The 27502-nt window shown below is 46.8% G+C and overlaps 1 protein-coding gene across 2 annotated transcripts; it reads left to right on the forward strand.

Moving 5' to 3' along the window:
* Window positions 1–74: 74 nt before the first annotated feature.
* Window positions 75–25290, forward strand: HEMK1 (HemK methyltransferase family member 1). 2 transcript variants are annotated; one of them, XM_066558040.1, is made up of 11 exons: window positions 75–208; window positions 2595–3021; window positions 3487–3578; window positions 4551–4644; window positions 16189–16338; window positions 18369–18433; window positions 20230–20279; window positions 21493–21598; window positions 22311–22406; window positions 24137–24250; window positions 24587–25290. In XM_066558040.1, exons 2-11 carry the CDS (start codon window positions 2761–2763, stop codon window positions 24621–24623), a joined length of 1065 nt encoding a protein of 354 aa, XP_066414137.1. In that variant the 5' UTR covers window positions 75–208; window positions 2595–2760; the 3' UTR covers window positions 24624–25290. The 2 variants fall into 2 exon arrangements, with proteins under 2 accessions (XP_066414137.1, XP_066414138.1); XM_066558041.1 differs by lacking the exon at window positions 75–208 and adding an exon at window positions 282–509.
* Window positions 25291–27502: the final 2212 nt, after the last annotated feature.

Raw genomic sequence — 27502 nt, forward strand, 5'->3', positions numbered from 1 at the left:
GCGGCGGGCCGGCCGTGCGCTCGGGAGCGGCTCCGTGTGCGGCTGCTCCTTCACGGCCCTGCCGCGGGACGGGAGGCTGTTCCCACGGCCACGGCTACGGCCCCGGTCCCTGAGGCAGCCGGCTGTGCCCCCAGCCCCACTGGGAGGCGGTTTGGCTCCCACCCCCGAGGGAGCCGGCTGTGCCCCCGGCCGCGCTGGGAGCCGTGAGGTGAGGCGTCGCTGTGCGCGCGCTCGCCTCAGAGCAGCCCCGGGCCCACTGTCGCCCCTCAGGCGAACGGAGCCCCAGCCGTGCTCGTGGTGTTTCATGTGCAGGGAGAGCTGAGAGGCTGGAAGAGGAGCCGCCTCCGGGCCCGGCGCTGCTCCTAAGCCTCGTTCACCGCCGCGGGTTGGCAGCTCCTGGCTGCCCTCCCCGATGTGGCCTCGGGGCTGTGCGGCGCTGGCTCAGCCGGACACTGCCAGCAGCTGGAACGGGACCGGGACAGTGCGAGCTCCAGCCCTTGCTCGAGCCTGTGAGTGGGGCAGGGCCGAGAGTGCGAGTGGCCGGGCCTTTCCACAGCCACCTGTGCACGTGTGAGGCTACAGGGAGAGGGAGCTGGGGCTGAAAGGACCAAACTACGAAACTGCAGAGGGGAAAGGGAAATCTGCCTCCTCCCTGTGTCCAGACTGGTATTTGTACCAAGAAGTAGCATGCAGGGATTTTACATAAGTAGCTGATCTCCTTTATTAAGGGAAACAAAACAGGGAGCCACTGGAGAGGGTCCAGCAGAGGGCAACAAAGATGAAAGGTCTGAAGTATGTTGTGTCTTGTGAGGAGACACCACAGGCGTTGGGCCTGTTTAGTCCAGAGAAAAGTGAGAGAGGATCTCGTTAATGCATATAAGTATTCAAAGGACGTTGTCAAGAGGGTGATGCTCAGCAACAGGATGAGGAGTAATGGCCATAAAGTAAAACACAAGAAGTTTCACCTCAACATTAGGAAGAACTTCTTTACGCTAAGGGTGGCAGGGCACTGGAATCGGCTGCTCGGGGGGCTCATGCAGTCTCCCTCTCTGGAGATACACTAAACCCACCTGGCCATGTTCCTGTGTCACCTTCCTTGGTTGGGAAGTTGGACTGGATGATCTCCAAAGGTCCCTTCTAACCCCGGCAGTTCTGTGTTTCTGTGCAAATTGTTTCAGCCGTGGCCAATTAAAGTCTTCTCTGCCTCCCTTAGAACGGTAATGGTTGTTAATGTTTTATTCTTTTAGTGTTTATCTTGTAGCAGTAAACAGGGCCTTGGAGTGGGAAGCTTCCCAAATAGATACTGTAGCTGACAGACTTTACATGAAGGCAGGTTTTCATGGAGGCTGTTTGTCTCTCTGCTGAGAGTAGCACAGATCCTTGGGCTCTTAGAGCATCCATCCCTTTGCCAGGAGGTAGCAGGTAAGACAATCTGGAGATCTTCACTGCAGGATATTCCTTCTGCTGCTTCCCTGGGCTATGTTTGATTTTACAAAGGAGGGCAGTGGAGGCCTGACTGTTCCAGGGTTTCCCGGTGCAGCAGGAGCAGAACTGTGGTGCCAGTGCCTGCCAGGCTGGAGCCCAGTTGGTCTCCCTGGCTCTCCCTGCAGCAGCATTCCTAGGGGGCAGCTGCCAGCTGCTCAGTAGTTGTTTGTGTGGTGATTTTGGGGAGAAATTGGAGTAGAGGAGGTTGTGGCCTCTCTGAGACAGTGTTGAAAAGCAGCCATCAATAGAGGAATGGCAATGAGTGCTCAGGGAAACCCATAGTTGCCCCAGGGACTGTGAGTCAGAAAAGAGAGGGGCCCTCATTTCTAATGGATCACAGCAGGAAAATGTGGTTGTTGTTCTGTTTGTCTCCAACAGTTCCAAGTGTGATATGCAGCAGCTGTTTTGTAAGGTTTCATTTCCTTTGTCTCCTGCAGTCATTTTGTTTGTTTTTATTCCTCCTCTGTCTGGCTCTGCCTCTTCTCTCCTTTAGGAGACCACTTCCCTCTAGCAGGGTTTGCCCTTTCTGACCTTTCCATCTTTCAAGTGTTTCTCTTCCCTCTATTATGTTGTGAGGGGGCTCTGTCCCCCCTTGTTTGCCCTCTGGGGATGGTAACAGTGTGAAACACCCTTGATCCATGAAGTCCAGGTCTTCTGTGAGCATCCCTGCCAACCTCTGACTTCTGGTTTATGAACAGAGAGAGGAATAAAAGAAATAATCTAGGAGAGACTGAAGGTCTTCCTAGAGGGAAACCAGGGTGACCCCCCTGCGGGGTGGAGAGCCAAGGACTGGAGCTGAAGGTTGGTGTGCCAGGAACTTTCTGGGCCCCAGGACGGGCAGCAGAGCTGTGCCTGTGTGTGGGCAGCTCACTTCTGCCCTGCCATGGGCATAGCCTGGCCTCTGACCTCTGGAGATGGGCAGCTCTGGGAAGGAGCAGGTTGCAGGGCTTAGCTGGTTGGCTGGCACGTGAGTCTTTTGTTACTGGTACGGTGTGAGTGATTGGTTTTGTGCTTGTGGGCTGGGATTAGGGCAAGCAGTCTGCATTCTGTCAGAGGGGAACCTGTTATTTAGTAGCCCAAGGAACTCATGCTCTTCTCTTGTTTTCTAGCCCAGAAGAGCTGCAAACGCTGTCCTGTGGAGAACCCACTGACTGTGGTCAGCTGGTGCTTAGCCAGTGACCTGTGGTAGCACCAGGTGAATCTCAGCACTGACAGATCAGTAGGTGGAAACAAGGAACAGGTGTGGAAGTCAGAAACTTCAGGAACTTCACCACAATGAGATGCCTCACCCTTCCACTGCTCAGGAAGCTGTTGAGCTTCCCAGCTCAGTGTGTGCCAGGGCGAGGGACTCCAAGTAAAGGTGCTGTGCTCAGTGCAAAGCAGTTGTTTCTGAGGCAGAGCTGCAGTGAAGGACCTGGGCTCATGACTCCCACTGATATGGTCAACTATTGGCAGAAGGTGTTTGAGACAAATGGGATCCCTGAAGCACAAGAATCCAGTCAATATATTGTGTCATTTGTCCTGGGAGCAAAAACAGTTAAGTAATAGGAAAAGAGTAAGATTTGTGTGTGCTTTTTACTTCTTCATTTTCATTTAATCTCTTACCTTTTTATCTGATTTAGAGGGAGTAGAACAACTTATCCTCCCTTAGATGGCAGAGGGGGTGAGGGGTAGTGTATTATTGCCAGTAGAACACTCAGGGGTCTCTTAAAAGATCTCTTTTGCAGACACTGAAGTGTAACATAAACATCCACCCTGACTTGCCTGATGAAGTGATTCTTAATTTTAATTGGTTTTGTGTACCCTAAAAAGTAGCAGAAGAACAGCTGTAAAGGTTTGTTTCTAAACATGCAGATAAGTTCTTCTGATGGCTCTCCAGCTGGTTTCTAGCAGTCCCAGGCAATTGTGTTTGTCAGCATCCTGTGTCACCCTGGAGGATGCCCATGGAGAGGACCCTCCAGTGGCACAGGTGGGCAGATTTTAAAGTGACTTTGTCCTCAGTTTCAGAGTCTGGATTGCAAAAGCCTCCACACTCCACTTACAGCACTGCAGCAGGAGCAAATCCAGCAACTGAGCCACAAGCGGCTCCAAAGGTAGGAGCATCCTCTTGTACCTGTTCCTTTGGAGGGCTTTCCTTCAGCCTAAAAGCAGCCAGGAGAATGGCAGCAGAGAGAGGCAGCTCAGATGTCAGCTGTGCTGTGGTGGTCTCTCATGGTGATTCAAATGAGGGGCACAACTTGTCCACCTGCAAGCTACTGTCCAGTTGGTCAGGCCTCAGCCTGTACTGGTGCATGGGGTTATTCTTCCCTGGTTTATATGATTTCATATTACTCCTCGCTGATTTTTATGGGATTCCTGTCAGCCCATTTCTCCAGAGGTCTCTCTGAAAATTTGCACACCCATCTGGTCTGTTAGCTACTCCTCCCAATTAATTCTGTCACTGCAGGCTTGCCAAGGGGGCTCTGTCCCTTCAGCCAGAGCAGTAAGGTGTTATAGGATATCGATCTTGGAGTACTCCACTAGGAATCAGCCTTCAGTTGAGCCTTGTGCTGCTGAAATCAGCATTCCAAGGCTGACTGTTCGGTCAGTTTCCAGCCCACCTCATTTATCCAGTCTGTACTGCATCAGCTTGTACACGAGGATGTTATGGGAGACAGTGTCAGAACCCTATGGTTTTGATGTGCTAGACTGGTCATTGTGTCATGGGTGACTATCAGCTCATTCAGGAGTGATTTCCCCTTAGTGCATCCATGCTGACCAGTCTCAATCACCTTCCTGCACTTGGCATGTTTGGACACAGCCTCAAGGACTCTGTTCCATCACTTTCCCCAGTACCAAGGTGAGGCTGACTGACCTGTAGTTCCCAGTTCCAGTGCTTGATGACAAGCTGGGCTGTGGGCAGGGAGCTGCCCCTCCTCCCTCAGAGTGCACATGCACATTGCTGATGCAGTTGCTGGCCCTGGGCAGGGGTTGTGGTGAGCAGGGAGGAAAGCAGCGTGCCATGAGAGCGCCTCCGGTCACCCAGCGCAGCCCCAGAGCGCTCACGCTCCCCTTGCCTGCCACAGGATGCCAGTGCAGTACGTGCTTGGAGAGTGGGACTTCCAGGAGCTGACCCTGAAGATGAGACCCCCAGTATTTATTCCACGGCCTGAAACAGAGGTATGAATGTGGGGAATGTGGTGGGGGCAGGCTTGGATGTGTGAGTTACATGGCACGATACAATCAGGGCGCTGCTGTGAAGGCGTCCTGCATGCTGTGAGGCTGCAGTGATGAGGAAATCACATCACTTCTTTTAGAATGGGGGTGGTTCAGAGCTTGTGATCTGGAGCTGATGCTAGTAACCTTTACCTCCTGCCTCAGAGGAAGGGATGCTGCAAGCTGATGTATCTCCTAATTACACAGAAATCAATTGCCATTGATGGAAGGGCGTGGCTTTGCTTTCCTTAGTTCTGCTATAGGAAGGACTCCTGAGAAGTTCAAAACATCTACTGCTATGTCCCATCCCCTGTATGCTTAGGGCATACAGGAATCTAAATGTTGTCCAGAGGTTGCCAGCAGAACCCTGCAGTAGTAGGAAAACAGTAAAGCAATCCAGAGAGCCTGAGTGTCCATGTGCTGGCTGGTAGGAAGTGGCGCCTACCATCTGTTTCATGGCTCCATGGTGGTTTCTGGACAAATACAGGAAACTGAAAGGTGAGTTCTGAGCTGGGCTGGAATTAAATGTGACTGTCAGTCATAAGAATGTAAAAGACAGCCATACATGACCAAGTTAAAACTCTGTGTTCCCCAGCATTCCTACTGCTATGGAAGAGCTTAAGATCTACATGGTGACACTTGCCCTGACAATAGCCTAGTTTCACTTTCAGCACATGGGCCATCCTAGCAAGGAAACTTTTTGTTTAGTAGTCCTCAGGAAAGCTTAGGATTTGCAAGGTGGGCTTTTTGTTTGGTTTTATTTTGGATTGGTTTGGGGGTTTTTTACCTTCTGAGAATTTGTTTTCTTTTGGAGCCTGTGTTAACTTTTGGAGAGGAAGTGGTCTTCTTACTTTGTCTATTTATGAGTACCAGAAGTTTAAACCTGTTTCAGTCTAGTAGTCATTTCTTCAGTTGTTTGCCTGTTGTAATGGGCAAAAGTTAAAACAGGAATTTAAGGACAAAGACAACCTGAGCTTCTGTTGTGCCCTTTGAAGAAAAGATGCTATTGAAATCTGTGAGGGGGTTCCAGAGCATTTAGTGGGAATCAGCACAGCTACAGCATAGACATCCTCTCAAGTCACAGGGAGGAAGAATATTTAGAACCAGAGTCTTTGTTTGGTGTGGGGCATGAGCAGCACCTCATGGAGAATCTGCTGGGCCCTAAGTCATAGTGCTGGCACTTGTGTCCAGAAAAGTTGGGAGTTCTCTGCCTGCTCTGGGTTGATCACTCTGTAGTGATTGAGTTTGGAGATGGAGCTCCAAGGAATAATTTTGCCAGTTGGAACCAGCAATGGTTGCCTTTGTTATTGTCAACAGTATTTCTGCTCTGGATGATCCAAAAGAGTATTTCCAACCTCCAAATCCCAATTAGTTCATGGATGCAATGGGAGCATTGAAATCAGGGAAAACTTGTATGTTCTGCAAGTCAAAATATCTGCTGGTGAGGCTTCCTCTGGAGCTGTGCTCTGGTTCTTCACCCCATGCAGTGCCAGGCTCAAAACAAAGGCCTATTGTGTGGGGTGGAAGCTGGGCTGGCCAATGCTTGAGAATGTTGTTAATTGAGTCCAGATGCCTGATTTTTGTAAAAGCATCTCTGCTGGCCCAAACTGGAGTGCAGTGCTGTGTTTGAAACCACTTAACATATCCTGGTGCAAAAATGGGAGTGTAAACAGCTTAACCCAGACTCGTCTCTGGCAAAACTTTATTTGTTGTGTCACTTAACTTACTATGAAGGCACATTTTTAGCACATTTATTGCAGAAGACCAGAAGTTTATGATAATGATTCAAGAATGGAGCTCTGTGGGCAATGGAGAGTTTGCTTGTGATGTGCTGGGGAGGTTCCTGTGACAGAAGAGCCATGGGGACAAAATCCAGCTATTGAGCAGCACCTGGCAGGACACGGCTGTATACTGGTGCTGCTTCCAGGAGCTGTGTCCTGTGTGTAACCTGTACATTAAGTGGTGTCCAGATCCTTTCCTTCTGCTGGAAGAAAGGCTGGTGATCTCTGACTTTGTGTGATGGGTTTGGGTTGGGCTTTGTCTATGTTCTTTTTCATCAGAGCAATTCTTTTCAGCCTTCACTGGACTTGAAAACTGCAGTGGAAGTACCTGCTTTCAGAAATGTTAAAGTTCTTTGCATCTGTTGCTTTCCTTTTATTTAGAATTTGTCTGCAGTGTTCTTAAAGCAGTAGTGCTGAAACTTTTCACCAGATAATTTCTGTAAATAATCCTTGTTCTTTAGGAAGCAGTTAATTGTTATCCCAGGTTCAAGTTTATCTGTGACTGCACACACAAGCCACGTGTCTTGTTTTTGGCTGAGAAGATGTGACTCCCTAAACTGTGCAGATACACAGGCAGCTTCAGAATTTTCTTCCTAATTTTCTTTGTGTGGCTTCTGCAGGTGCTCCTGTGTGTTGGTTTGAGTCTGAGGAGAAGGGGAGCCATGTTTATGACTCATGTGTTGTTCTCTGGTTGCAACAGAAGGATTATGACTCTTGCTCCAGGGCCTTGCTAATGGCATGAAATTAAACACAGCATGACCCAAACCACAAGCATTGTTTCAGGCCTGGGGACAGAGACATGCAGAGAGAGAAGCTCCCTTGTCTGCTTCATTCTGTCCTGTGTGAAATTTGCCCCCATGTGATCTGTTTAATTCTCTCTGGTAGCTGTCCCCTCTCCTGTTCGCTCCCTCCGGGAATATTTGTGCAGCACATGTGGCTTTGTTCTGCTGGTCCATGGGAATCTGGCTGGAAGGGGACAGGCAGCCAGAAGCAGGGAAAGAGCAGGTCCTGTTCAGGCTCTGGGAGGAAAGCTTTGGACTGGCTGCTGTGAGTGCTGGGTGGGTTTGGGAGGCCCTTGGAACTCAGCATCCTCCCACCTTTCCTCCTGTGGCACCAGAGCCAGGCTTCTGCACTGGGGAAGTTTGAACCAAAGTTATGGGGTGTACACAATGAGTTATCTTTGTTAGGTGATTATTGTAATGCTGAGGCATCCCTCTCTCAACACTGCTCCCTCACTATTAATGGAGAAGAAATACCTTGTCCCAAAGCAAGTATTTTTTTGAACTTCTAAAATTTTAGAAGTTCAAAATTTTGCTTTTTTGCAAGAAGTTCTTGCTTTGGGAGAAATAAGACAAAGAGGAGGAGTATTCAACCAGCCGTGGATATGTCAATCCTTTTTGCCCGGGTGACTGCAGGCTCTCTGATGCTGCTTTGGCTCGGTCCAGGCCGCCTCCAGGGAGGGGTGTGGGATACGCGGCACGCCCGCCTCGTACCCCCAGAGGGCGCTCCAGGCTCACGCTCTGTGAGTTCCTGACTGTTCCATTTCCCATCCGTTATCCCGGCGTTTCTGATGGTTCTGAACAGGCTTAATTGATCAGTGGAAACATAAATGGCCATCATTCGTGCCTCGCAGCTTTTGATAGCTCCTACAGCAGATGGTGGGAGCAAAATGCCAAGAGAAAAGGTGGGTGTGGAAGGGTCCCTTCTTCTCTTGACAGTCAGCAGTTAAGGAGTGTTCTTAGCCAAAGCTGGATTTGGGGCCGTCCTGCTTCGTAATTGTTAATGGATCTGTCTCGCACTGATTTGTTTAATCCTCTTTGGAGTCTGTCTATGTCTAACCTCCCTGGCATCATGCGACAGCAAATCTTGTATTGTAGGTGGGAAAAGTGTATTCTTTGCTTCTGGTGCTGCCTGCTTGTTTAAGCATAAAGGAAAACCTTTAGTTTTTACTGTACAACCTTAAATAATTCACTACAGCATTTGTAATTTTTAGTTATGTCTCTGTCTATTCTTTTTCCACCTGTGATTTTTAAGCTCTTTGTTTGTTTCCCAAAATAGGTTGTTTCTTTCCCATGATAACATGCTTGAAAGCTGAAGTCAATGCTGTTTACTTGCACCTGCCTGTGGAATGGCATTCATTGTGTGGGGTGTTCTGTGAAAACACTTGAGTTAAAGATTGGCTCAGAGAAACTTTTCATGAAGTTTAACTTCTAGATAACATAATCATTAAACTTTCAAGAAGGTCCAGCACACAGAGAAGGGAGAGTTTTCTTTTCCTGACCTGTATATGCAAATAAACAGATTGCAAGGTGGGCCCTCTCTCTCTCTCCAGTGTTTTATGTCAAAGCAGTGACACATTTTCTGTTCCAATCAGTGCTGAAAGGAAGCCTTTGATGCAGAAATGTCCTTTCATTTCTGTAATTTCTTTACCACAGATGGATACTTCTTGGAAAGGTCTGAAGGTCACACTGTCTAGTGAGTACAGCCATTAATCAAGAGTCAGAAGATTGGCTTTTTTTCATAGTTTTGCCTCTGAGCAGTTGTCTCTTCAAGGGAAGGCTGCATCCCCTTTCTGTGTAATGGGCTTCCCAGTTTGGGAAGTGAAAAGGCTAATAGTGCCCTGTCTTGACATAGTTTAAGGTCCTTTCTTGAAATATGTGTAGACTTGTATAAGGCATATTAAACATAAATACAGTAGAGCATTATTTAATAAATAAAAACTACCTGCTATCTGTCAAAATAGAGCTGTAAGCAAATGTGCTAAAGATGTTGCTGTTGTGGCCTCACAGATCAGATTTTGCCCACATGATAGACAGCACTTTATCCATGTATTGAAGGAGAAAAATATTTTCTGCAGGTTGGCTGTGGCACAGAGGGTGGGCAATGGAGGTCACAAAGGGAGTGGAGCAATTGGAACTGCCCTTTGAGCTAGGCACAAGGATCATATAGAGAGAGACAAATAGAGCAGCCTGTGCCTTGTGGCTGAGGTACTTGTCCTGCCAGAAGGGCTTGGAGAAAGATTTGGGATTGCCAGTGTCTCAGGGATATTGGCTGACCAGGAGCACCCACTGTTTGCTGCCCAGTGGGCTCATGGGATCCTTGCATGTGGGACAGGGGAGTGCCACATGCCTGTAGCAGCATTAAATAATGAGTATTGCAGTAGTGGAATAGCTGCAGAACTATTATGTCCAGTTATGTTACTGACTGCTTGAGGAAGAAGTGGAAAATTAGATTTGGAGAAAAAACACTGTGTGGATTAATAGGTTGAAAAAGTCTGCCTTGTTGTTGAAGACTGTGTAGCTCATCAGAGACAAGCTTAGGGGTAAATTATCTGGCACAGACAGCAGAAATTTGAAAGCTGAAGTCTCTCTGGTTTCACAGACAAGTGTATAATAAGCACTATAAATGCAGGGCAGAAGAAAAGGTGCACATCTCAGCAGAGAGTGTAATTAAATGCTGAAACAGCATAGCAAGAGTCTATTGCTGGCCACTTGAAAATCAGGACAGAATGTTTTCCCCGGACAGATTTCTTCTTGTTCAAAAGGAAATGATGGAAGAAACAGGGTTGTTCCTGGCTGACTGGCCAAGATGAACTGTGGTGGTAGTTTCTGCTGGCTTCCTATGCAAGAAAACAAGACTCTGTTAGTGCAGAGAATTTCTTCCTAGCTGGTGATTTTCAGGAGAGACAAAAAATGGAAATTTAAAGCTAAAATTTGTGCTGAAGGCGAGGAAAGCAGCAGCTGTTCTGTTTTAAGTCATGCACAAACCTGTCCCCCAGGTTAACTTATATAGACTTTTCTAATATGTTCTCACAGATCTCTCTGTTGTTAATACCTGTATTTTTGGGGGGTTTTAATCTCCCTGTTGTGATTGAAAGAGCCTCCTGTTCCCATGCATTTCCACTGAGTCCTGTAGCTCATCAGCAGTGAAAGCAGGACATAGGACTAGAACTGGAGAAAAACAAGCATTAAAATGGCTGTGACAGATGGGACTGAAGGAGATTCCCTCATGAGGGGGGGGAAATCCTTTTCCTCCCCCAAGCTCTTTTCAAACATCCAAGTAACTAGAGCTAGGGATTAGCAAGCTGGACTAGTACATCTGTCCAGATACTGTGTCTGGCAGTGGTCAATACCTGTATCTGCAGAGAAAGCAAATACCTTTCATCTGGAGAGGTGTGGCTGGCTAGAGCTCTGTGCTGGACACCTGAGGTATGGCCACTGTACAGCAATTGGATCCACTCTTGCCCCTCAAGCATGGCTACATTTAGATGTGACAGCTGTGGCAATTTCTCTTGGGCACGAGCACAGACAGGCTGCTGCCTGTTGGTAAAGTCATTCCTGGGTGCTGTCACAGCCTCAGCTCCAACAGATGAAGCAGCACGTGGCATGTGTCCTGACATCAGGAGCAGCTGCTGTGACCAAAGCCAAACCCCTTCCTCAGTACTGGGTGTGCTTTGACATGCTTGTGTGTCATTGGCAATGCCTAAAGCCACCCTGTCTCTCAGGATCAGTGGCTCCTCTGGAGTTACTCAGGTGCTTTCATTCCCATCCATTTATAGTGGGACTTCCATGGGTTTGATTCCCTATGGGCCAATTGCTTCAGAGCTGGACTCAGTGATCCACGTAGGTCCCTTCCAGCTCAGAATATTCTGTGATTTTTCTCTTTCCTACTATAGTGCCAGGCAGAAGAGGCCAGGACAAAAGCCCTGCCTGCCCATGAAGCAGTGGTTGGTTTGATGGCTTGGTTTTGGAAGTGGGATACTAGCAGGGATTTTCTAGTGCCATTGCCATGGAGTTGGGTTTCCAGCTTGGATTCCTGGTGTTTGTCATGAGCTGATTGGGAGCCAAGTGAGCAAACAAGATGGGAGAGGTGATTGGGTTAATATCAGATCAGGTTCTATGGAAAGTCCTGGATTCTGAGAATAGAAGTTTCTGGAAAGCACACAGATAAGTGAAACATTCCCAGGAAGTGAGTGAGAGCAGAGAGAAGGTTATTGGTTATCGGGGTTTTCCTGAGTTTTTTTGCTTTCCTTCTTCAGTTTAGTGACCTGGGAATTTAGAGTCTCCTGCCACCCTGGCTCTTAGCCCTGGAACTTTGTCTTCCCTGCTTTCCCCTGGGGCATGGGAAAAGGGTGCCTGTAGGAAATGCAGTAGCAGTTTGTGACTTCCACCCTTGCCTTTCCCATTCCTCACTTCCTCTTGTTTTATTTAGTTAGTTTGTCCTTTTTGATGGCAGAAACATATGATAGGGCCTTCCCAGGTGCTGGGCTGTAGCAGAGGATCCCCTCAGCTCTGCAGCCAGCCTTGAGCCCAGGAATCTCTGCTGCCTCCTCCCGACTGTCTCGGGGCTGGAACCCAGCTGAGCCTGTGCTGGTTCTGCCTGGGCTGCAGCTGTGCAGCCTCTGTGCTTTGGGTGCTGGCAGCCCCTGGCCTCTCACTGCTTTGTGCAGCTGCAGTTCCAAGAAATGCAGTGAACCAGAGCCCTGGCCACAGGGCAGAGGTGACATCAAGAGCTTGTGAGAGCAGAGAGGGTGCTGGGGGGCCTTGGGGAACCACACTTGTGGGTGGAAGGGTGAGGCAGAGGCTCAGGGGAAGCTGGAGGTGTTCAAAAAGTTTTGCATTTGTTGCACTCAAAGAGAAGGTGGGGGGTGGAGCCCAAATAAAGGACAGTGTGAACTTAGGGTGAATCTGGCAGTCAAGCAAGATTTCCTGGAACAAGGTGAGAACAGCCTGTGAGTGGTTTGGCTAAGAGACAAAAACTTGAGAGCCTCTTGAGTGCTAGATGTTAGGTAGCATGAGAAGCAAATATTTGTGTCCCCTGTACATGTAAGCACAGGGTAATCACAGAATGACAGAACAATTGAGGTTGGAAGGAACCTCTGCAGATCATCCAGTCCAATCCCCCTGTCAAGGCAGGGTCACCTGCTGCAGGTGACACAGGAATGTGTCCAGGTGGGGTTGGAACATCTCCAAGGGGGACACTTTGTGTCTTCTCTGGGCAGCTGTTCCAGTGCTCTGTCACCATCAATGTAAACAAGTTTCTCCTCATGTTGAGCTGAAACTTCTTGTGTTTTAGTTTATGGCCATACATAAGATTTCCTTCAAGGAGAAACTTCAAGAGGCTACTGAATCCATTTTTCCATCTGACTTCTGTCTCTTCCTCCTGGCTGTTTCAACACCTCTGCTCACCTATTATGGAATGAAATGTGCAGTCTGTCCCTGCATGCAGGTGTCACCAGCTCCATCATGGGGCTGCCCAAACCATGTTGGGGACCTTCCTTCCCTTTCACCTTGCTGCCATTGCTAGCAAAAGCAGGCAGAGGATTTTAGGTTTTCTGGTTCTGTCTGTTTGCCGTTCAGTCCCTTCACTCCTTCCAGAATTGACTATGCTGCATGAAGGAGCTTCTTGCAAAGACTAGAGGAGAAAAATTCTTTAAAATGTTCCATTTCCCCATTCTGACACAATTATCACACTGATACCCACGTGTCTGATACCAGGCTCCAGGATGAAAGTAGTTCTGCAGTACCTGTAGTACTGGTTAGCAGATTTTTTTTTTTGTTGTGGGTTGGGTTGTAACTGACAATAATGACTCACACTGTAAACAATAATTTGAATGTTAATAACTCCACAATTGAGAGTTCATTCTACCCAGTGATTGGCATGCTGTGAGCAAATATGGAATTGGGTCACAAAGTGTTTTCTTTTATTTCCCACTGGAATTTCTGTAACTTCATATCTCAGCCTTCAAAGCTGGTGATCGAACTGATGGTTAAAATGGCTTTTGGTAATGTTGGCATTACATTAGCAGGTGTTTGTGCTCTGAATCTGTTCAGTCTGAGAAGACATGGGGTATCCTACCCAGTAAAGACCCCAGCCTTTGGCCAGTTGCAGTTGTCCCAGTCTCAGTTTCTCTGTTTCTCAGTTTCTCAGTTTCAGTTTCTCAGTTTCTCTGTCCCAGGCACCTCTTTCAAGCAGCATCAGCCTCTTTGTTGCTTTTCCCTCGCTGTGGTTCCAGTAGGATTCTTGTGCAAAGGCTGGGAATGTCTGACTTGTCTACTTTGTAGTCTTTGTATGAACACTGTAATACTCAGCCAGAGATACTTCATCTCCAAGATGAGATTGAAAGGGGCTCTGCTGTGTTCTGCAAAGTGCTGTAATTTATCAATTTCCAGTGGTGATATTTTGGAGGTGATGATGTGATTGGAGAAGTACAGATTTTGGCTGGATCATTTGCTAGAAGGTGAAAAATACTGAGAAGAATCTGACAAATACAGTTTCAAAGCAATTTTTGATAATTTAATCATTCCTGAAACCTAGTGGCAATGAGAGTGGGATGACTGGACATACTCTGTGTCATGATTGCTGGATTTTCCTGATTGCCAATTAGAATACATCTTCTTCTTTGCTGGTCAATCAGGTTGAAAATAATTATTCAGCCTTTTATTGTAGTGAGGTACTAATGTGTGGAAAATGATGCCATTCCTTTAGGTTGTCCCATTATTTTTTATGTCTTTTACTTTTGCACTATTATGGTAAATGTGTATTATGAGAAAACCAGCCTTTGCCTCAGTAAGAATTGAAATTAAATAACCAAGACAATGAGGGAAGGCAGTCAGAAAGCAGGACTCAAAGCCTAAGTAATATCAATGTCCCATTTTATTTGTATTTTATGTGGTAAAACCTGAAATCAGTCATGTTTAAATGGGAGCCTTGGCAAGCACACTAAAATGCTTTCACTGTGGAATGTGTAAAGTAGGCATTCCATTCAAACCCATCAAGCTTGAAATTACTAATGAGAAACCTTAAGGAAGTTAATAAATGGTTAGAATAGTTCCAGTGTATGGAAGTCATATTTGGACATTTGTAATCAGTAACTTGTGCTACTCTGGGAACAGATGGTTCTGAGTTACTGTGGAGATTTCCAGGAAATGTTTGTAAGTGTCCAGAAATGGCTGGTATTTAAAGAAGTGATTTAATAGCCAAGCAGAATTTTTTGTGTGCCTTTTCTTCTGTGGTCTTGGAATCCTCAGCACCCCACCTGCTTTGCCAAAGGAAGCTGTGGCTGCAGTCTCTGGCTGGCTGCAGGGCCCGAGTCTTTCCAGGCTGATTCATCTGGAGCTGTTTGAATGGCCAAGGCCTCTTCTCACAGAAGTGGAGAGATCAGGTGTTTATTTTTCCCTTTTGCTGTCTGAGTCCTGAAATAGTTTCCTCCAGGTTGGGAGCCTGTGAGACTGTTTACATCCATAATTGTCTAGGAAGGGAATCCCAGAGCAGCAGTGAGGAATTTGGGATTTTGGAGGCTGTTAGAAAACCTCCCATATGAGGGCAATGCCAGTAATGACATGGTGACCAGGGCAGGGCAATTGTGATGTGGCTCCTCATCCCTGGCTGAGAATATTTAGATATCAGTCCCCAAACTGCTCCAGGGATGGTTCATCAAAGCTCATCTAGGTGAATGCTTCCTTTTTGTACCTGTTTGCATCTCCCTTCCCACTTACTGCACACGTGGAGTGGCCTGTCATGAAGGATGACCAACAGCTGTGAATCTCTTCAGAGGTACTGCAGCTTTGCACAAGGCATCTCTTACGCTGCACCCCAGTAAGGATGAGAGATCCAAGGAGAGGCTTCTGCCCTTGTGCACAAGCCTGTCCAGTTCAGGCTCCTGACAAAAGCCATTGTAAAGTAACACAGAAGCTGACCTGCCTGCCAGGACTTGTTCCTTTTAAATATTCCAGCTTATGCCAGATATTTTTTGTAAATGTTGTTAAACTTTCTGGATTTACGGGAGAGATCCAAGAGCAGCCCTCTCAAGTAGAGAATCCTAGGGAACACCTAGGGCAGAAGGCCTGTGTGTGCTGTTGTGCCCTGGAAGCACAAGGATGGGAGGGAGCTGAGGGCACTGCTGAGCTGTTGATGCACTCAGAGGGTTCATGAGGTTTCCATCTTACAGTTTTCTCTAGTGAATAACAAAGGAAGTTCATGCTGCAGTTGGAGGGAGCTACATGTGTGCTTTCTCTTTTATCTCATTTTCACAAACCTTAGAAAACTTTGAGACCTCTCCTGCTGTATAGGATTTTATATAACATTGCAAAGGGATTTAAAAAAGAAAAGATTGATGTGAGGGAGGAGGCAGACATGGCAGAACTGCATACAGATCCAGGAGCATGGATAAAAATCTTTTCCATGTGATTTTATAGCAACAAAATGTAGTAGGATTCCACAATCTGAAATCCATGCAGGGAGCTGCTCATTTGGATCATTTAGTAACTCATTGCCTTGACTTTTCATCTGCAGGTTGGATTGGTTCAGATGCTATCAGGAGCTGTGTAACTGCCTCCTGGTCACCTACTGTACTGAGACTGTGTAGAAATCTTGGGTTTTGAAGCTTACAAATTCTGAAAGCCAAATATTTGGAGTAAATGGTGTTGCAGAAGATAATGTGCTCCAGCTGTCTGGTTATTGTTTTTCCCAACAGTGGTAGAAGATTTCAGAGGATCTGTGGGAGATTGTATCCTGAGGATTTGGTCACTAATCAAAGCACCCTGTGGAGCAGATGGAGCTGAAGTGACTTCTGGAATGTCAGTTCCATTACTTCCATCTGTGTTTTTAAAATTAGCAACAAAAATACATTGGGTACAGAGTCAAGAAATTTAAACTTCAGTCTTCAGATCACAAAGGTGTGAGTCAATACAGCTCCCTTAGTAATTTTGTTTGTTTGTTTTCTTAGGACCTTGTCTCTTTAGTTGTGGAAGAAGAATTTCAGAAATGTGAGAATTCAGCCCTCTGTTTCCCAGTTCCTGTTCCTCATCCTGTGATCCTGGAAATTGGCTGTGGGTCTGGAGCAATTGCTCTGAGTCTGCTCTGTAAACTGCCACAGGTGAGCTCCCTTCAGTGCTCCTGGTGCAATAGATGGCTGTGTTAGAGGACAGTCCCACTCTGCTCATCTTCACTGAGATGTCACAAACTTCTCTGAAGGAACTTTGGCAGCTCAGGTCTCTGACAGGCTTGGTAAGTTCCTAGCAGGTAGAGGAGGGATATTTGGGAATTGCTCCCTCTCCCCATCTGTCTGCAGGAATAGCAAAGGCATAATCAGAATGAAAGAAGTGAATGTGCTCATTCTTGAGCTGCTGCAGCTCACTAATAATCACCTTACCTTGAAGCCCTGGTGGGTGTTGGTTTAAGATACTAACCTGGACTGAGGACAGGAGGACTGAGACATGGGCTCACACTCTATTTGTTGAATTTATGGGGCAGTCATCTCTATAAACCACATTGCTGTGAATCAAAAGATCTGCTCTGTAGGAAGCTGAAGACTAAATGATACAGGAAAGGGATTACCATAGCAGTGTCAGTACTTGGGATCAAAAAGACAAGCAAATCTCACTGCCACAACTGCCAAACCACATTTTTGTAGTCTTCTGTTCCCTAGTAACAACCCACAGCTTCTGAACAGAGTCAAAAAAGCAGGAGGGGACTGAGATCTGGGTGACCAAAACCCTTCTTGCCCTGATTGTTGTGGTGTGTAACAGGTTTATGGAGATACTCTTGGTCAAGAAAATGAGAAAGGAATCCAAGATCTCATTGCCTGTGGTCAAGGGAAAAATATTCCCCTCTCCTCAGAACTGCAGACCAGCCAGTTCCTTCTCAAGAATGAGAATTGCTGTGGCCAGCCCCTCCTCTTGTAGAAATATAAGCCTGGCTGTGTAAGAATTAGAGGTTGATGCCTCTAATGGAAGGGGTGTTCCTCCTCCCAGTGACCTGAGAAGGTTAATATTTGAGCTTCATGACTTCAGAGTATCATTGCTCTGATTTTCTGAGCTGGGAGAAGAGCTTCATGCTCTTTTCCTTGCTTGTTAATTTAAAGAGCTGTGTCAGTCTGTCTCTGTAATTCTTCATGACAGTCCTTTCCCAGCCCAAACTGCTGTACCCAGGGAAATAAGGAGCCTTGACTGATTAGAATTAGTGGTAGCCACACTGACAGCTTAGTGGAGTTACACTCTGGGTAGTCTCCTTAGTGTTTGAGGCAGAATTTGGCACTAAGGTACTGAGAAAACAGCAGCAGTTTCTCATTTATGGTCTCAGCTGTGTCCTTCACCTTAAGGGTGAGCTTCATGTGTGTGGGTGCTGGCCCGGGACCATGAAATTAATCCCCTTAGGAGTGATGGCAAATCACACCATCATCTCCAAATGCCAAGCAGTTTCTTCAAGCATGTGTCCTCTGTGTAAATCCTACCAACATCTGTGCTTAAAAAAACATTAAGCGTAGCAAAACCAAGTTAGGCCTTGTCTGTGGTTTTCCCAAGGTGGAATTGAAGGTCAAACAAATCTCTCTTTGTGGAGCCTTGTCTCTTACCATTATGCTGGAGAACTTTCAAATACCTGACACACTGTCAAGTACATGCAGTCAGTACAGGCAGTGAATCTGTCTAAGGACTGCATGGAGTAACTGGGTAAAAGGTGTCTGCATAACAGATGGAGAATGCCAGAATCTGTGTCCAAGTGGTTGTGCTAGTGTCAGAAGGGATCCTGTCTGTGCTAGGAAGGATAAATCCACCAACATGACCTTCCAGCAGTCTGTGCCTAGCCCAGACTAGCCATAGTGCTGAGTCTCACCCTGTCAGGAGCAGTGAGGGGTCAGTGAACTGAGTCACTGGGGCTCTGTTGTTGTCTGTTCTGGTGGGCTGCTGGCTGTGCTGCAGAGAGCTTCAGTCTCCTTAGTGCTTTACACACATCACTGTGATCCCAGCTATGCCCTGCAGGCATTCCTCAGGAGCTGTTTCTTTCAGGAGCCAAGAGTGAGCAGTCTCTTGTCAGTTTTGATCTTGCATGTTTGGCAGAGCATGTCTGCTCAGGAATCTTGATGTTATAACACCTGCTTGGTGGATTTGTTGTTTTTTTCTGTTCCAGAGCAGAGTCATAGCCATGGACAAAGAGGAGGCTGCTGTGGATCTCACCAGGGAGAATGCATATAGGTACAAGACCACATATTACTCATTTTTTTGTTAATTGTTGCTTGAGAAAGACCAAGAGTTGTCAATACTTGTACATGTCTTTCATGTTTATCACCACTGGAAACCAGAGACTGTTTAGTTGTTGAGCTCCTAAAGTTTGTAACAATTCAGAAAAAAAAAAAAAGCTTATGCTTACCAGAGTGTATTTCTTTGGCTTGTGAACATGCTTTGCAAAGACAGCAGCCTAAATAAAGCAGTGGTACTCCATGCTGTTTGTCAAGGTTTTTCAGAGTGTTTTTGGTAGCTATTCTTACCCCTGTCTGTGAACTCAGGAAGCTCAGGACTGAAGTAGGAATGTTTATGTCACTTAGGAGGTTAAGGACGAGTGTATCCTGAGCCTTTCTCTCTCTGGCTCCCTCAATCATTATTGTTGTGCTTGTTTCTGTCCTTGCTCCTCCAGAAATGCTTGCACAGTCAAGTAGCACTTTTCCTCTGACGTGCTGCCCGGTGTCCCTCAGCATCCTCCCTGCAGTCTTGGTTTGGTGGGAACGGTGCTGCTGGATCCCATGCAGTTCAGGCACCTGTGCTGTGGCAGGATGGATGTTCAGAGCTGCTGGCTCAATCACATTGTGCTGAAATCAGAGAGATGTCTGTCAGGTTGTCCCTGTCCTTCCTAGAGCTCCACTTCCTCAGCTGGTTCTTCTGTCAGATTGTTCTGGACTGTCACTAGCACAGGGAACCCCAGAGCTGGAATCCCAGTATGCTTCTGAGTCTCTGTAGGCTTTGTCAAATGAGCTCCAGATTGCATTCACATCCTCAGTAACTGCTGGGCCCTAGCCATTCATTAGAACCATCTCAGAAAAAGTTCCTGTTGCTATTTCTCATGGAGTCCAGTACAGCTGTGAGTCTCAAGAGGTGCTCTTTAACTGGGATTTCTGTCCACAGACCCACATACCCCTCTTTTCCCAAGCTGCTGCCAGCACTGGAGGGGCTACTTCTGGTGCTGGCTGCACTGGGCTGCATTTCTTCACTTCTTGCAAGTCCCAGCTTGTGTGTGAGTCTGAAGAGCTGAGTAGGAACAAGCTCTTCCCAAACTGGTCACCTCACTGTTACCCTTTGCCTCCTAGCCCAGTTACAGAGAATGGGGAGCAGAGGTTTCTTCCTAATGTGCCAGTGTCAAACCAAATTCTGTTGCAATTTTTCATAGATATAATAAAAGCTGGCCAGATCTTTGTCTCCTTGATAAACTATAACTCTGGCCTCAGGGGGAAATTGTCTTGCTTATTAACATTGCTTGTTGGCTCAAGAGTGGATGAGGGAGTATAATGCCACATCAGAGAGCTAAATATTTCTCCATGGATATTTTCATTGTGCCTTTGTGATCTTGTCCCTGGCATGGGGCCCTGTAGCTCTTGGGAGAGAAGCTATCAGGATAAGCTGTGTTACTGCTTGACTGAACCCAGCTTAGGTCCTGCCTGCTTTTCAGAGCTCCCTTATCCCAGCTGTGTTCTCTGGATGCTTAGATGAGTCTTACTGGATCAATCCCAGTGCCAGATCCATCTGGGCACATGGCACACAGTGCAGGAATCCCTCCCTTTCCTGATGCCCTCAGCAAAGGGAGTAGAACTTGGGTGTGAGGCCACTGTGGTGGGAGGAGAGAATAGGCTGGGAAGATCTTGGCAGCTGTCAATGTATGTTATCATATAAGAGGTGCAATATTTAATGATCTGTTTGTAGAATGTATTGCTCATGAACACAAATACACCTCCTAATCTTTCTTCTTTCTGTTGTTGCATCTTGCATCTGGAATGTTACAGGTTGCAGCTCCAAGAAAGGATTCACATCATCCACCAAGATGTTTCACACAGTAACTCTTTTCTTTGTTGTTTCCCCTTTTTGTCTTTGATGGGTGGAGGGAGGCATGAGAGACAGCCAAAAGATCATTCTGGGATGCAGGCAGCAGAAGAGTGTTGAAGTTAATAGAGAAAAAGGTCAGTAAGAAGTGAGCCAGTGAAGCTTTTCCCTGCAGAGATTTCCAGGGCAAATGATCAGCTGACAGAAGTCCCTAATGGTATCAGAAAGTGAATTGTTCCTGGGTTTAGGTGTCCCAAGGTTGTATCTGAGCTGGGAGTCCAGGTGCTCTTTACTGTTGCTGGGGAGAGGCAAATATATAAAGAGTGCAATTCATTCCATGCTGACATAGAGGCTTTAGATAAACGTGCATGCCTGTCTCTCCATTGATGGTAGAGGGAGCCCATATATTTAGATTAAATGCCCAACCATATTCACCTGAAATTAGGTTAGTTGAACCAGGAAAGGATGCTTTTCTTCCCCAAAGCCAGCTGAAACCAGTTAAAACTAGCATTTGGGGGGGCCTGTCCAGCTAGGTCAATAGTGCTTGGCTGTTTGTCAGCAGCTGTGGAGCTGCAGCACTGTGGGTACATTAGCACACCTTTCTGCACTTGTTTTTGACACTGCTGCCTCTTAGAGCTGAAAGCCCTGTGCCAAGAGGCTGCCCAAGGACAGTGCCACACTCACATGGTTCCATGAGGTCTGATTCAGGGCTGGCCTGTGTCAGACACAGCAGGAGTGTAGGGAGCTCTCCTGGTCTGCAGAAGAGCAGCTCATTGCTGTTTTTGCTGAGGGCCCTGGCTCTGCAGCTCGTTGGAGGTCCTGCTGCAGCTCTGTAAGAGGAGGGATGTTCACCTGGACAGCCAGTCTAAGCTCCCACTTAGGCCTTTGTGGGCTCTCTGAGTACTGGTTGTTGCTTTAGATCTGGGTGGGCACAGAGTTCCAGGGCATCAAGCTCCTGTGCTTTTTAACATGTTTTTTTAAGCAGGCTCTTGATATGAAAAAATGATACTTCATCTGTGCTTTCCTTTGTATCACTCTTGCACTCCTGGGACAGGGAGCAAGGCACACTATTGCAGAAAGAAATATGATAAAGTTTTATGATCACAAAGCAGCGTCAAACACATTTACACATGCCTGGAGACAGTTTCTTGGGGAGGATCTTGACACTGAGCTTATAGGGAAGATGCTGTGGTTGAGAGCTGCTTGTGATTCTTTTTCTTTTCTAGGTTCTGCCAAACAGCTGTTGCTCTGGGGCCCCATAGATGTCATAGTCAGTAACCCCCCATACGTTTTCCATGAAGACATGGCTTCCTTGGATGCAGAAATCCTCTGGTAATCAAACAAAGACATTTTTCCTCTCCTGTTCTTTGAAGCAAGGTTTTCTGTCTGCTTTCTGTACTACACACAGTTGCACACAAAACATGCAAATGTAATGTACACGTGGAAAATATAGGTGTGTTTATTTGGGATGTAATAACACAGGCTTGCTTTGATACTGCTTACATGCCTGAAGCAACATGGAATATTTGTTAAAATAGAAAAAGTACACAGTTTGAAATTAGCAAGTTCCCAGTCCAAAACTGATTGTCATGCATGTGAGAAGAAAGTCCTGCCCCCACCTCTGTCCAAGATGTGCACCAGAGCAGGTTCTGGCAGCTGAACTTTCTGCATCCCAGCTGGCTCTGCTGGGCCAGCCACAGCCTGAGCTGCTGTTTGGCATGGATCAATCAAGCCCTTGCTGTACAACACCCTTGCTCTCTGGCCAGCTTAGGGAGAACAGACCTATGTGTTGGAATTGTGAGACCCCAGCTACAGTTGGCTCCTAATTTTCAGAAATACTTCAGGGGATGTTTTCTCCTTGTGCTGAATGTGGGGTTTCTCAGCCCAGTGGTAGCTGTCTTCTCCCTCCCTGTATTTCCCACAGAAGTGGGTGAGTGCCATCCCCTGCTCTGGGAGTGCTGCAGTTCAGGTTTGGCAGGTGCACTTTTCTTTGTGGGGTGATGCAGGAATTGCTGTCAAATGTCTTTTCCTTCCCACACTCCAGCTATGAGGACCTTGATGCCCTAGATGGGGGAGATGATGGCATGAGAGTCATCAAAACAATTCTGGCTTTGGCTCCTTCTCTTCTCAAGGTTGCTGGGTAAGGACTACCATCTTTTGAATTTCATGTCTTTTATCCATCCACTTCTGTAAATTCTGTACTTCCTGTATGAAAACAAAACAGAGGGAAAATAGTTGCCAATTGTCCCCTCATTGCCCCAGTTAATAATAGTTTTTTAAAATGTCATGTGTGTAAGCAAAATTAGCTTGAAATTAATAAAGGGGTGTGAGCCCTTTCCTTGGCTGTTGGTGGCATTTCCTGGTCATTAGTGAAGTGAGGATCTTTGAAGGTGAAAGCAGCAACAAAAAGAACATGGAAGAGAGCAGCCAAGAAAGAGAGTGCAGAAAGCAGGGGAGCTTTCTGGGGTGAGTACCTGATGGAAGGAGAAGCAATGGAGATCTCTTTGAGGGTGGATATAGATCCCCACTTCCCTCACACCCTTTCATTAGGGGAAAATTCTTTGTTGTACCAGTACAGAATGCTGAATATCCCAGGAAAATGAAGATCAGTTAGGGATAGTTTCTTAAATGTTAAATTTCTCCCTGATTAATATTCAAGACTGATTGTTCCTATTCTCTGTTATGTGGGATCCATTTTGAAGACCAACATGCTGATACCCAAAAGTCTGGGTGTATTGTTCATGTGCCAGGGCATTCACACATCCCATTGAATATTCCTGACATTTGGCCACCATAAGAGAGGTCATTGAAAATCTGCAGTTTTGAGAAGAAGAATGAGAATATTGAGAGGCATAGTGCATGCAGAATTCATTCCTCATGCTTTGCATGACCACAAGAGCAGAAGATGCTCCTCAGAATTTCCCAGCATTAGAGACTGGTACTGTGGGGTTGTTTCTTAAGACTATTTCTTTTCCTTCTTTTTTTGCTTGTTTAATAAGGTCAAGCCCTCATTGAGGAGTGGAAGTTTTTTAAGGTCAGAAATGAGATCCACACCCAGCTTGTAGTTAGCCTGGTGAATTTGTAGGGAGTATTCAGTGTGGGATGCTTTAAGCGTTCTCAGGAGAGCATTTGAGGGGTTTGGCTTGTGTCCTTAGCCTGCTAAAAGTGTCTCTTGCTGTGTCCCAGGCTATAACCAGCTCCGTCACTCCCTGTGCCTGTGAGCTGGGGTGGTTCTGCTTTGTCACAGGAGGGAACATGGGGAATGAGCCAGTGTCATAAAGTCTGGCAGAGATGGAAATTGCCCTGCAGTGCCCAGGCCTGGTCCTGGTGCCCTAACTGAGGTTATTTGGTCAGTTCTGTGTAGGTCTGAATGCTGGTGTTGTTTTCATAACTGATTTATGGAGACATTTACTGTGGAAAAATGTGTGTTCTGACTTGTACTTCGTGTCTCTTGCTGCTTATATACAGAGGGACTTCAGGCTGCCAGGCTGGTGCTCAGTGCTCCTGCAGCATAAAAACTGCCTTCTGCCTTTAAATCTTGGGGGGTTTCAGAAGCACATGGCTGGTAGTTTCTCTGGGTGAGCTTCAGAAGGGCTCATTACATCTTGATTCAAGGCTTTAACTGCTCAATAGAGTACCATGAGAATTCCCCCAGGATCAACACTTTCTCCCCTGAAGGAGGCAGCTGGGATCTGCATCTTATGTGGACAGCTATGATCTGGTTTGGGGTTGTTGGACTGCACTGTGTTTACTGACCTTTTCATTTCCTGCACTGGTCAGAGTCATGCAGAAAGAAAGATCTTAATTTTTATCAGTTTAGCAACCTACATGTGCATCTCTCCAATTCTGCTCCCAAATGTGCCTTTTCAGGAGTGTATTTCTGGAAGTTGATCCCAGACATCCAGATATGGTGGAGCACTGGCTACAGGCACACCCAGAATTACTGCTCACCCTCCGTGCCATTCACAAGGACTTTTGTGGCAAGTAAGTCTCTTTTTGCCTTTGCATTTTTGGAGGTTTTGTGTCCTTTGAAGAATATGTCCCTGCACCTTTATGTATTGAGTGAACCCAGAGCAGCTTCACAGCTGAAGCCAGTCTTTGACAAAATAGGGGCTCCCTGGTTGTATCTCAGTTTCTGATATTCTGAAACAGCCTGGCAAGTGTTTGAGTTAGAAATTCTGACCCAGGTGAGCATTTCTGATGGGGTGACTGGCTCTGGTGGGGTTATTGCCCTTGGAAAATTACTACTTTTATAGGATGGAGGTAGAGGCACATTGTCCCTAGTGAGACTTAAAGCTCTGGTCTTTCTTTTCTCCACAGGCCTAGGTTTCTGCACATCCAGAAACAGAGCAGCTGACAACTGTCAGACATAACTCTCCTTGCAGGATGCTTTTTGCTCTTGAGCCCAGCTGAGCAGCTGGTTGAAAACTCCTTCTGCCTTGTGAAAGCAATCTCCATTCCCCAGAGTGTTGGACTTTCCATGCAGTGACAGACCCCTCATATCCTGACACAGACCTCATCCAGAGATGCAGAAGTTCAGCTGAGCACGTGCAAGTGTTCCACCTTCCTCAGGGAACTGCATGAAACATTTTAGTCTGCTCTGCTAAAGTGACTCAATCCTCTCAGGACCTAAGATAGAAGAGTTCACAGCTCCAGATTAAAAATACAACTTCTCAACGTGCCAAATCACCTATTTGGCCTAGAAAGAATTTATTATATTTTTTTCAATTGGCCTTGAGATACATTTATATAAAATATGACCAGATGGGGTGATAAGCTCAAATCCTGGCTTATACTGGCACATAGATTTGCAGGTATAACAGGACATAACTGTTGTGCACATTTCAAATGCAGTTCTGTTCCAGGATCCTGATGCTCCAATAGCAAAGCAGCCTTTGTTTCCCACTCCTGCTGAGTGATTGTCTCTGAAGGATCTTACAGCACCTGAATTTACAGCCTTTGACATTTGGTGGATGCTGCCAGAAATGGTCAACACGTTGTAATAAAGACAGTGCTTCAGACCAGAGTCCTTAAAAGAATTTCACTGCAACTATTCAGAGATGCTGGCAGGCCTGAATAAACATCTGGCACCCACACATTGCTCTGATAGTAATAGAAATGCCTAAATTCCACATGAGGCATTCAATTGCAACACTTTAAAGAGAAGGCCAGAGTCACTACTCCACTTTTGCAGATGGAGAATTTGAAAAACAGGAGGTGAAATGACCTGCATGAAGTTTGACAAGCTGAGTTTGGAGTAGGACCCAGTCTCTTGACAGGTGTGGGAGTAGCTGAGGTCTGTCTCTTTGGGAAGGATGAGTCAGACTAGGCCTGCCTGAAACAGCTCTGAGAGAAGTCCCTAAAGTGGACAGTCAACATCATGTCAGTGTAAATAATGGCAGGATTAGATTCAAGCTGCTGCTTGCTGCTGCTGTTTCCAGTGGTGCAGGTTCCCTTCTGGAGCACAGCTAGCCAGGGAAGGAAGGAAGGAAAGAAGCCAAGGAAAGGGTCTGCTCTGCCAGGACAGATGGAAGCAGTTGCTGGGCCAGTGGAGGTGAGCACTCAGGAGGGGTGGGAGCATCCAGCCAGGGCCCTGCTGTGTGTGCCAGGGAGGAGCTCCCAGGCTCTGTCCAGGCTGATGTGGGGCTGCACAGCCAGAAGCATCAGGCAGGACATGCAGCAGCAAACTGAGTCTGTTGGAAGGCTGCAGCAGGGTCACAGGGTGTTACATGAGCCCTGATACATCCGTTCCCTTTCCCTTTGCCTCTCCCACATCTCACTCCTCAGATGAGTTTTCTCCATCCCCTTCACTCCTGAACATGGGCCCTGCTTTCCCACAGACACCTGAGCTCTCTCTGATGAACCAGCACTTGGGTTCCAGCTGGAACCTTTCCCTACTCACAGTTCTTTTCACAGACTTGCCTTTCACCCATTGTACTCTCACATTACATTTATCCACTCCAGTAGTTTACCATGTCTGTACACTCTTTACTTGAATTTTTGAGTCTTCTTTGGCCTGCAGTACCTGCCCAGGTTAAACACAGTAGAGAAAATCTAGGGAAGGAGAGAACAAAAATAGGTCAGTTAAAGTGCACTTGAGCATAGGTTTGGAAATACCATTTCAGTACAGCTGATTTCTGGTCTCCTAGAGCCATGAGTACAAAGTTCAGTCAAACAGTATTTTGTGTGGTTGTGGCTTTTTTTCTAATAGTAATTTAGGGGTATTAAGTTCAGTTTGTCAGACTGTTTAAAAATTAAATTTAAAGAAATGAATTCTCAGATTTCTTCTGGGTGTTAGCAGTGTTTGTATATGAAAGAGAGCATTCTACACAGCCTGCTTCTGCAGGAGGCCTTAAAAGCTGGGTAGTCCATGAGCTGATGGGGGTGTTAAACAGCATCATGCTGCATTCTTTGAAGGGTGGGCTGGTTCCCTGCAGCAGACAGGTGCTAGGTGGCCCTCTAAGAGTGCCAGTGGCTGGGCTGAAGAAGGCAGGGTGCTTTTTCTTGGAAACATCAGCCAATCCCTTGTCCAAGCCCTGAGCAGAACAAATCCCTTGCAAGACAGACTAGTGGTCTAATCCAGTTGGACAAGTGTTAAATTCCTATACTTACCACTAAAACACTTGCATTTCTATGTATTTGCATTGCCTACTGGTTATATAGCTTGGAAAATCACATGGTGCTGCTGACCTTTTCATAAAAGGAAAAATTGCTGTTCTCCCAGGAGGCTGGATGTTCCTGTCAGACTCGCATCCAAGGGAATGTGCTGCTGTAGTACAATGTGTTCCTGGTGCTTTACACACATTGGCCTGGGCTCCTTTTGGTACAGAAGCACTGCAAAGCTCTTTGGAGGTTTCAAGGAGCCTGGCTGTGGAGCCCTGGGCCGTGTGGGTGTTGCCTGAGGGCAGGAGGCCGAGCTGGCACTGGCAGAGCCCCAGGCACAAGAGCTGCTCCCTGGAGCCACAGAGGCCGAGGCTTCACTCAGCATTCTGCACCATCCAGTATCTAACATGCACTGAATTTGCTGGCAATTAACTGGGTCCTGGGAACTGTATCAAAATGGTGATTTGATTCCTGAGGTGATGCTGTCAGAGGGGGGCTTTGTGTGCTTTCAGGACCCTGAGGAGCGTGGTTGTGTTTGTGCTCACATCTGTCTTTTGGGAGCTGCCGGGTGTGCGGTGTCTGCTGGGGTGACACTGCCCTTCCCCGAGGAGGAGCTGCTTTGGCAGAGCCCTG

This window comes from Molothrus aeneus, chromosome 12 (assembly GCF_037042795.1).
Source record: "Molothrus aeneus isolate 106 chromosome 12, BPBGC_Maene_1.0, whole genome shotgun sequence".
Lineage (NCBI taxonomy): Eukaryota > Metazoa > Chordata > Aves > Passeriformes > Icteridae > Molothrus > Molothrus aeneus.